This window comes from Falco punctatus, assembly GCF_963210335.1.
Source record: "Falco punctatus genome assembly, chromosome: 15".
In the NCBI taxonomy this organism is placed as follows: domain Eukaryota; kingdom Metazoa; phylum Chordata; class Aves; order Falconiformes; family Falconidae; genus Falco; species Falco punctatus.
In genome coordinates, this window is record NC_137595.1 from 3,262,247 (window position 1) to 3,273,693 (window position 11,447).

Genomic DNA, 11,447 nt, shown 5'->3' on the forward strand with positions numbered 1-11,447 from the left:
GTTGAGGCTCAGCTCTACTTTGGCATCTAGAATTATGTTTCTCTTTGAAAGTCTGTGACCAGAAGCTGGTTTTTAGGTACAGTGGGAGTTGGGTGCCCAAGCTGCTTTCTGTAATGCTATCCTAAAACATTTGAAGGTTCTTCTACATATTTGTGTATCGTAGGTGCCAGCCATTTTCACAGGTCTGTTCCTCAGTGACTGCCAAGTCACCTAGGTGACTGTGAAATGTTTACCTTTGCATGCTAATGAAATTTTTAAAATGTGGGACCTGCTTTGTTGCCGAAAAGCACAAGTGAAACCTGGAATGCTTTGTTAGCAGATTACTGGAGTGAAAGCGACCAGGATGACATCGATGGCTCTTTGACCCTGAAGCAGGAAGGCTCTTCAACACTGTGTGACACCTATCATCGAACACCCTCAGTGAGTTATAAATATTGCATTTGGCAGTAGGTCACCAAAAAAATCTGCATACCTTGATTAGCATTTCCCTTGTTTTGGAATACTTAATCACCATAAAGGCAGAACAAAGACACATTTCCTTGTAAGAATGAAATTACTGCTGTTCCTCATGAGCTAAGACCTGAATGTTTCCAAAACGAGCCAATTACAAAGGAAGGAGAGGTAAATGTCTCCTTACACAGGTATGTCACTGGACTGTAAACAAGACATCATTTGTAGGATTTGGGACATGACACCTAATAATATGAACAGAATATTCAAATGTTGAGATTGCTGTAGAGTATGAAATGAATGTGGTGGATGGGATATTTTGTATAACTGTGACTGTTTTTCAAGTATGACTATTGGATACTGGATGCTAGAAATCAAGATCAGAACACATTCCTGCAGTAATCATGTTTTAATACAAACACTTTTTTTAAGAACATATCTTCAGTGGCAAGGATTTTTTTTTACAACATGAAACATTGTGTACAATACCATAGCAGTGGCATAGAGTAATTTCTTTTGATTCACAAATATTAAGTAGTTGATAAAAATACCTCTGATATATTGTATACAGACAGGTTTTGATAATAGAAAAAATATTTTTTTGTATATGAAGAGGTTCTAGTAGTAAATAAGAACATTTCTATTGTATCAAACATAGGCTGTGATAATTATTCTATGTTTCTAAGTGCAGATAGGACTGTTCTCTTTTTCTTTTTCACATTTTTCTTCAGTGCGAATGAGATGATCCTCATGCAGCCATAACCAAACAGTGACTAAGCAACACTTGGGTGAAGTGCAGACTGATTTTCACCACTGTGATGTTGTTTTATCAGCTGGGGAACAGGTTAAGCCCTTCCCTTTCTTTTTTTTCCACTTTTTTGCCTTTCTCATTATTTCTGAATTAAAATTATACATAGACCCAGCAGAATTTTTTTAAAAAATAATTTGACAAGTTCAGCAGTCCCCCAAAATTCAAAAATCTTCCTGGGCGCTGAAGTGGGGTGTGTGTTTCTGTTTGGCTGGATACTCATCCCCTAAGAAAAGAAAGGAAATCCAATTTTGGTTTCTTTTGTGGACTTCCATGTCTTCACAGCAAACTGCTGGACTGAATGCAAACTGGAGAGGTCTTCAGGAAACTTGCACCAATATTACACTGTTCCTTCCAGCAGGAGTTGCTCGTGGGCAGAGAATGTGCAAAGCAAGACGAGGGAGTGGCTGAAACAGAGCACTTGTATAACAGTTCCCACTGCTGATCATGTTCTGTTTACAGAGGTTCATATTATGACATATCAAAGCACATTGGTTCATTTTATTAGTATATATCATATGACGTTTTACACTATAGTAATTTTCTTGGGTCTGTTCAAGATGTTGTCTTATAATCAGGTGCTTTTTTGTCTTTTCAGGTGAATTCCTCAAGTCCATTCCCTGAAGCCAAACATGGTCGACACTTTTCAAGTGAATCGACATATTCTCATTCTTCCGCTGAGGATTCTCGACAAGACGCAGCAGGAAGCACGCACTCGTCAGGATGCAGACCGCCCTACCGGGAAAGGCGCTCGTGGCAGGATCTGATAGAGACTCCATTAACCAGTTCAGGGCTCCATTTTCTTCAGACTGTCCCTCCCGATACAGAGTACACGACTGGCCGGCCTGGAATGTCACCAGAAAAACGAAGACAAGCAACGCTACCAGTACAGAGACGTCATAATTATGAGCAGGATGGGCCCTTCCCTTTGGTGGAATGTCAGAGGGGGCATAGCTCTCACAGCAGGCCACAGAAGCAACGTAGTCAAAGTCTTCCCCGAAACAGAGATATCAGGGGTAAGGGACATGTAAAGTACATAGAAGAAACAGATGATAAACTAGAAGATAAAGTTCCTATTAGAAGGCATAATAGTTTCTGTGCAGAAGGTAAGCTTTTGGAGATGTTCTGATCCTCTTTACTGCCATTGAAAGCCAGAGCAATATTGACATTATTGTCAGCAAGGTTTTTGTGATTGAACTGTTATATGTTGGCAAATTAATCACTCGCTACGGAGGAGTTTGTACTTGAAATGCTTGGATGTAGTGCTAAGAATATAGCTTTGGGACTGACCAACTGTTCTCATTTTATCAAAACTAAAATTGGAAGACTCTGTTATAGGGTTACTTTATACATCTATTTGCAGTATTGCTTCCTGGTTTTAGAGACTTCACCTGAATGGTTAGATATGTTGTTAGGTTTCTTTATTTTCTTTCAGAAAATGTAAAAGAAATTGGAGAAAATACAGATGGTCTGCAAGAGCTATACAAATCTCTGGAACAAGCTAGTTTGTCAGCTTTTGGAGAGCAGCGTCCTTCCACCAAGCAGGAATTCCGCAAGTCTTTTGTAAAACGATGTAATGATCCAGTTACCAATGAAAAGCTTCATCACATCAGAGTTCTCAAGAGCACTTTAAAAGTAAGGTTTTCTCGTTCATTTTGTGTATAAGCAATATAAACTATTAAAAGTATAATCTCTTACTGTTTTCCATGGGTGAGGCTTCCTTTGTAACTTTAGAATTAAGTTCCAAAGAAATGAAAAAATGAATGAAAGCAAACATGTTCTAGCTTAAGGGAAAAAAAAAATAATATTTGGCACTCTTTATAGGCATGGTTGTGGAAAACGCCAAGGACTGAGTTGTCGAACAGTTTAGGCTGCAATAGTTCCTGAATATAGGCAGAAGATTCAAGTGTTTGAACTAGCTTCCCTAGCAGTTTGCGTTAAAATGAAACAAGAAATAAAGTGGCAAAATACCAAATGTGGCATACATTTCATTTTGACATGTACTCTGTCTTTCTGAAATTTGGTAGGCGAAGGAAGGGGACCTCACAGTTATCAACAGCCTTCTGGATGATCCCAACTTAACATCAAAGAAGTTTAAAGATTGGAAACTAAAAAACTATGAGTTTTTCCTGGACATTTGTGAGTACAGTGCTGCTGTGAAATCTCAAAATGGAGCCTCTGAACTTGCAACCTCAGCACCAACGCTGACACATACACACTCATTCATTGAAACTCATGTGTGACAGGACTCATATCCTGAATAAATTGCTGGGTGCCATGAAAAATCAAATAAGACAAACACTTTAATATTTATTGATAATGTACTCAGCAGTACTGTAAATAAGTTGGATAAGAGAATAGTGCCACAGGATGCCTAACTACATTGCATGGTAAGACAATAATATTCTTTATGAATTTTTTTTGTTTGCTATTATCAACCAATGTCCGTATCAAGCTCTGCATTAGAAAGAAGCAGTGCAGAAGTGTAACTGAAAATAAATACCAGTATATTTAAAGTACTGTACTAAAACTAAGCTTATAGTATGAGCTCCTACAATCATTTTATATATTTAGATATATGTAAAGACATATCTATGTATATAAAATGTAACATGGTAGTTGACATTTACTTTTAAAATGCCCTAAAGTTCACATTTTCATACTTTTTTTTCTTGAGAAAAATATAAAGTGAAAACATAAATACATTGGCCGCTCTTAGAAATGAACATTTATTTTTGCAACATTTCCAGGTAGTGACCATCTTTGCAAATAACAGGACAGTTATCAAAATGTAAACTCAATCCCTATAGTGTGCCTTAAAATGTACACTGTACATCTAGCAAATAGATCCCAATCTGGCCCTATGGGCATACTGTACATGCCATTTAGATACTGTGTTTGTAACATACTGTGCCTGCCTTTCAAATGAATGAATATAAGCAAGCAGGTATGGCACAGAGGTTAAGATATGAGTAGAACAATGCTGGTTGTTCACTAATGCTGCAACTTAAACTGATTTTAATATAATTTGAAGTATTTCATGGTGAAAGAAAAACATCTGCGCTGAATATGGTACATACTGCAGGTTTTCATAGTTTCTTCACTGTGAATTTAAGTGACACATGACTGTGAGTCACAAAATTCAAAAAAATCATGCTTCAAGGATGAGAAATAAGTTTTAAAAAAATCCTGAACTAACCGATTCAATTCTGTAATAGGCTGACATGTAGAGCTGAGTAAATTATTAAAAAATATGTAATGTCTGGCAATAATTTTTAACTTTAGTAGTACACTAGCAAGTGGGTGAAGTTATTCAATACATCATTCGAAAACCAATCTGTGTTGATTGGTTTGGGAAGACATACAAGTCACATAGTGTATTTCACTTCCTTGCCTGAATGAGAATGATTTGTAAGAATGAGATTTTGGAGAAAATACTTGTATTCCTGGGGCAGGGGGAAGACTGCTCTGAATGCTACTGAACATAAATTTCAAACATCCATTCACAACTTTCTTTGACTATGCTTGCTAGAATATTTCTAAAAAGCAGGACAAAGAGGATGTGAATAGTTGATGTCATTTCACTTAAACACAGATATTCACTGACAATTTTTTCACAGGATGAACCCACTCACGTCTCGTACATCAAGAACTGTAAAGTTCATATGATTCAATATCATGTAGGAAAAACTGTTATCTCAATAAGTACCTAGTATCCAGGAAGAGATTTATTTATTCACAAAGCCAGGATTGGGTGAAGGTATCCTGTTTAGTTCAGTCTCCACAAAGCAGCTGTGATGGGCTGACCTTGGCCGGCCACCAGATGCCCACTGAGATGCACTCACTCCCCTTCCTCAACAGGACAGCGAGGTTGAGGCGTGGGCAGAAGTATCACAGAAAAGCTCATGGGCTGAGATGAAGGCAGGGAGATCACATACCAATGACTGTCACGGGTCAAACAGATTTAACTTGGGGAAAATTAATTTAATTTATTGCCAATCAAAAATACCGTTGCATTTTGTGAGAAACAAAGACAAAACTAAAACCACCCTTTCCCCACACACCCCCCCCCCTCCCTTCTTCCCAGGCTTGATTTCATTCCTTCATTCCCAGCTTTTTCTACCTCCTTTCTCCCTCAGTGGCGCAGCAAGATGGGGAATGGGTGTTGCAGTCAGATCATAGCATTTTGTCTCTGCTGCTCCTTCCTCGCACTTCTTCCCCTGCTCCAGTGTGGGATCTCTCCCATGGGCTGCAGTTCTTCAAGAACTGCTCCAGTGTAGGTCTTTTCCATGGGGTACAGTTCTTCAGGTTGCTTCAGCATGGGTCCCCCATGGGCTGCAGTTTCTGCTAGAAAACCTTGTGTGTGGTCTCCTCTACACAGGCTGCAAGTTCTGCCAGCAGCCTGCTCCTCTGTGGGCTCTCCATGGGCTTCAGTTTCCTTCAGGAATCACCACCTACTGAGGCATGGGGTCCTCCACGGGCTGCAGGATGGATACCTGCTCAGGCACAGTCCTTCATGGGCTGCAGGAGGACAACCTGCTTCACCCTGGTCTTTTCCACAGGCTGCGGGGGAATCTCTGCTCTGGTGCCTGGAGCACCTCCTCCCCCTCCTTCTTCACTGACACTGACGTATACAAGGTTGTTTTTCTTACATTTTTCTCACTCTCTCTCACAGCTGCTGTGCAGCATTTTTACCCTTTCCTAAATAAGTTACACCAGAGACGCCACCAGCCTGCCTGATGGGCTCAGCTTTGGCCAGCAGTGGGTCTGTTTTGGAGCCAGCTGGAATGGGCTGTGTCCAACATGGGAGCAGCCTCTGGTCTTTTCTCGGAAAGGCCACCCCTGCAGCCCCTTGCTACCAAAACCTTGCCATGTAAACCCAATAGAACAGCTGAAGAAACACAATTCAGATTTGTTTTTTACTCTCATTGGCACTGGCATTTATTTGAACCACAGTATTAGCAGAGAAGTAGTACTGATAGCTGTTGGAAGCTCCTTGCAGCATATAGGCAATTGAGTCTCAGCGTCATTGAAACACACACGTAACATTTGGATGGAGCATACAACATGAAGGCATGTTTGGCCTGCTTCAGCCAAGACATCAACTCTGTGCTTAAGCATCCCTGAAGACAATGGCTCCTTAAATGCACACATCAGAGCTTAACTGTATTTCTGTTGAAGTAAATAAAAAAAAAGTCCAGTAAAAAGCAAAAGACGTAGAAGTAAAAAGCAAAAGACTTCAGAGGAGCAGGATCACACTGTATATATTTTGCTTGAATATTAAACATGTACTTCCCCCTCTGTCTAAGCACCTGAGGTAATAAAATAGACACAGTAAATACGGCATGGCAGCTTTCCACCATAAGTTTCACCAACATTAGAGTTGCAGTATTCATGCAAAACAGAACAAAATTGAAACGTATTTGCTATGTGAACATGGTAGTTACTTGACAGCTGAATAGCAGAAACATAAATCAAGAGAATTTGTCTAGCTGTTCATATAAGATCTCCAAAAGTTAACATTTCAATTTTTTTTTTATACTAGCCTTCATATAAGGTGGGAGGAAATATTATGCAGTGAAGCAAGCAATGGGGTCAGTTACAGAATCCATTTAGAAAACAATTCATACTGTATCTTATCTGCAAGCAGTGATAGATGGTCACAGAATTAGTTACATGGATTGAATTTTCCATATTCGTAAAGAAATTTAAGCATGATTTTAAAATAGCTTTCAAAGCAGGTTTCAAATGCCACTGTACTGTAACTCAAGACAGAAATTACAATTGTCCACTGAGCATAGTCCATGTATATAGTCCCTAGAAAACAATGAAACAAGCTATTTCTCTTCTAAAATGCTACTTACAGATACAGCTGAAAATGACAAACATTATTAGGAAGATATATTTCTCAAAAATAACACAAACAGTAAAGAAAACAGGCAATCTGAATTTTTATTTCTGGAAGTTAAAGAAAATATATTTCTCAAACACGAGTAGATGAGATAAAAAATTAAGAGATCATACATTTCTCAGCTTATCTTTAAAATTTTTCAGTGTCATGACTTCATCTTTTCTGAAGTTTTTGGAGCCATGAGTCTGTATTCTGCTCTTGGAAAGCAGTTCTCATCAAATATGATTTGCACTGAATAGTCAAGACAAATTAACCAAGAGATTCATAAGGTGAACCGAGATACACTGGAGAAATTTCCTATACTGGGGTTAAGAATAACTGGGGGAAAAGTTTGAAATATTTGTCTAGTATTGTTTATACCTTAGAGCAAGCCAAATTGTTAAATTAAGCAGTACAAAGATTTTCTTCTTTCACAATGTCAGCTGGCACTTGAAAGTAATTTCACAAGAATTTTGCCATACTTTTTGCATGTGCACTCAACTCCATGCTGCAGTCCTTTCCTCCCCACCACTAGTTTCTTCTTTCTGGACCTAGGCACTAACCTAGCTATACTATAGAAAGTAATGTGCAAAGTCACCATAGCACAATTACTTGGAATTTCATGATTTTTGAAATAACTGGAATGCAAAGTGCAATACAGATACGGTATTTAAAAATCCATGCACCAAATCCTGCTTACGTATTGGAATATGTGAAATTCTCCTTGACCAAAAGGTACACAAACAGACTGTACAGTGCAGCCGAAATGATTATGGTAGTTTTGATCCCATATTTTTAAATAAGAAAAAAAAATTCCTTTGCTGCTGAGTTCATCAAAGGAAATAAATAGCACCAGTGTCATACATTTATTAACTTACTAGATTTCCTACCTGAATGTTTAGATAAAACTTGTTTTTTAACATACACAACAACATGAAAACATTGTTTGGATGTGTTTTATTCATCTGTATCTTTTTAAAGTTAGGGTCTTCATTCAGGATTCCTGCAGGTATAATGGCCCTCAGCCAGCAGACTTTCTCTGTGACTCCACAAGCTTAGCCTTATTGTTGCTGGCTATTTTTTACTATAACTGACTTAATGCTCCCCCTAAGCTACTGATTCCCCTCCTTTTTTAATACTATTCTGTATTCAGTGAAAACTTGGATCTTTGAAAGCTATCTCAGTAGCTATCTCAGCAGCACTTCCTGGGAAAATTGAGACCATTTCATTAATTTAAGTGAAAACTTTCCTGAGCTTTCTGTTGTTGATGTGAACAAGAACCAAAGGAGGAGGAAGTTCTCGCCAGTCTGTACGTCCGTGGCTCTTTAATACAAATAACACAGAAATACTGGGCCCACAGCCTGTGACAGCACGGGCAGGATTGCATTTGCCCGGACAGTGATCAGCCTGCGCTGGATTGCACAGGGTGTCCGCCCTCCCTGACGAAGGAGGTTGCTTCACTTGGTTGGCAACCCCCCCACCCCACCCCGTGCGGTTCCATCAACTTCTGATACAGTTGTACTTTCTCAAACACATCATAACCACTTCTTGGACTGCTTTAGCACCATAAGGAAAGACTGATCCATCACTACTAAAAGATTTTGGAGGATGTGATTCTCCATTTTTTCCAAGCAGGGAATTCTGAATATGTCAGTTGATGTTCAAATCTAGACTCCTGTCTCTTAAGCCAGAAATGTGGTGCACCACTTGCTTTTTCCAAGGAAGAAGAAATGAGTGTTACAGAGAATTGCTAGATGTATGTGGCCACTTAACTTCATTCTTACTATCTTCAGCAGTTATAGCCTTCCAGGCCAAAATACTCGCTGTAAAGTGGTTGCTTTACAGAGGCATTGGGAAGTGCTCAGCCTCATCAAAAGTTATTGAACTCTACTGCTGAGCTTTAGAAGGTTTCACTTGGAATGTTAATAGGACTTCTGGAAGAAAATGAAGAATCTGGTAAAAATTGTTTAACTCAACAGAAATCTGAGAAGAACAAATTCTTGTATCTCTTCTCTTTGTCTCAAGTAACACAAATCAGACGTAAGACTATCACATACCTTATTTGCTATATTCTTTCCTCCTGTAGTCTTAGGTGTCTTCCAAAGTACTAAAAGCATTCTTTTCTGCAAAAAACTAGTGGTACTTCTGACCAAGGTGATATATCAGAGGGCTGTTTACACCCGATAAACCTTGGCTGTTGGCCCTTTGAGGTGGGACAGCTTTGCCAGGCAGAGCTATTTTGGGATATTTCACCAACGGTTTGGACAAACTTCACGCAATTGGGGCCACAGTGCTTCAAAGGTGGGTTGTTTAAAGCAATCTTTGGCTAAGGCAAGGTGCTGCACAACCAATCAACAAAACTTAAGCCCCGTTTGCAATACCTGTCAGCTGCCCCCAAACTGTAATACAAAGGAAGCCTACCTATGTATGATTTTATCTATAGTTCAAACACTAAATCTATTAGCATAAGCAAGTCCTGCAGAGATTCCTTAAGCAAGAGAGCACAGGTCTGTTTATATTACTGCGCCTTAGCCCTGGAAATATCGTTTATGGTACACCACATATCTGCAGTGTAATGTTAGAGAAATAAATGGAGCTTGGTCTGATAAAATATTTCTAATTTCTTCTTAGTGATCACAATAGGGAAATTGTGCGTTTCTGGGACAGATGGAAGGGCGCAGGTTACAGCGGTGCCTTTTTGTGTGGAGTGTAGGTTTGTAGATTTTCTGGGTAACATATACCTTAGACCACTGAGCTTCAAAATCTCATTAGAGACAACACGCCATCTTCCCTGTTGCCAAATTATATTTACTCACCACCACTACCAAAAACGGGTAATAACAAGAAAGACTGAAGGAGCAATATTAGCTAACTAATTTATATTGAGTAATAAAAAGTTCTTTTTCTTCTAGAATGTTTCCCTCATTAAAGCTAAGGTTCAGAGCAGCAGTTTCAGGCAAGCCACCACGGGGCTCGGCTCCCCACCTACTCCTGTCCCAGACAAATTCACACTGTGAGGCTGAGGGTCTCAACAGCCGTTAAGTGGGCATGCACCTGAAGGTCAGCTCTGAGCTGATGAATGGAAAATACGTTGCTATTTAATACAAAATTAGGAAGTTATATTTTCTAGTTGATTTTTAAAACTATTTTCTTTACTCCCATGACAAGTAAGCATAACGCTGTACTTCTAAGCAGTTCCACTCACTAACGGGTAGGCAGGAGATTCTATTCTTGATACAGGTAACAGTCGAAGAAGTGTTTTTTTAAAGCTTAGTTTCTATGTTTTATGGTTTATACCACACTTCCACATTCAGAAGGAGGATTACAAATAATATTTTTTAAGCTTTTATCATTCTTTGATATAGCTGATTATACTACCGGGACCTATTCTTAGTAAAAATATTTTAAAAATGCAGACAGATATTGCCTGTCATTATCTTCAGGAAAAGAACCATATTCATTCTTAATGCAGGCCAGACAGATATCTCTCCGTTTTTATCAAGCACATACATGTGTTAAAAGTAACAATTAGGGACTTTGCTGTATGCATTAATGCCATTGTACGAGCAGTATTTGAAAGAGAGCAGTGTTGTAAAAACGATAAAATACGTTGACAAACTGTTGTTTGACCAGCTAGGCCCTCTAGTTTCTGTCCTCCCATTTCTAGAATATTGTTCGTTCTCAGGCGTTGGTGAGGGTATCAATACAGATATTTTTACAAACTGTAAATGCATCTGTCCGAATGCTGCAGATTAAATAAGGATGCCACATTATGCATACTAACTTTATTGCATTTTTTTCACTAGCAACCACAAAACAAGTATGTCTTAAGAAATTGTGTTCACTGGCCAAAATACCAGTAAGACCCTGTTACCAGTTAAGACTTCTGTTTTACTGAGAAACAAGGATTTCAGCTTAAAAATCTGGAAAGAAAACTGGTTAGGATATAAGAGAAATGCACTAGTATTAATAAACTTTTTACTTTTGACACATACTGTATTACAAAGAAAATATCCTTGTAAGACCATTAATTGCTGGGCCATAGGTGACTTCTGTCTAGTTTACTAAAGTAGCTAATAAAACTTGTCTAGAGAGCCTTTTTAGATAATGCTTACATGTATGAAAATGTAGGACACCCTTGTACTATGGCTTGCACTTTACTTGCATTAAACTGTGAAGTAGGCTGTAGTAATGTCTTTGTATATTCAGGGGTTGAAATACCAAAGCACTAGAGTATGGTTCTGCTGGTGTTCAACCTGTACTGTTAATTAAATCTGAACATGCTGATGTGTATTTTGA

General features: G+C 38.7%; 1 protein-coding gene across 3 annotated transcripts in view; it reads left to right on the forward strand.

Annotated features, from left to right (window-relative positions):
- The window catches only part of LOC308053679 (connector enhancer of kinase suppressor of ras 2-like), a 212,566-nt gene extending 202,131 nt beyond the window's left edge, over positions 1-10,435 (forward strand). The window contains exons 21-24 of one of the 3 annotated variants that reach the window (XM_080365216.1): positions 317-420; positions 1,857-2,274; positions 2,694-2,893; positions 3,286-10,435. In XM_080365216.1, the coding sequence (XP_080221342.1) occupies positions 317-420; positions 1,857-2,274; positions 2,694-2,893; positions 3,286-3,501 (938 nt within the window). In that variant the 3' untranslated portion in view covers positions 3,502-10,435. Of the gene's footprint in view, positions 1-316; positions 421-1,856; positions 2,365-2,693; positions 2,894-3,285 lie in introns of all 3 variants that reach the window. The other 2 variants (XM_080365214.1, XM_080365215.1) reach the window with 2 other exon arrangements.
- Positions 10,436-11,447: the final 1,012 nt, after the last annotated feature.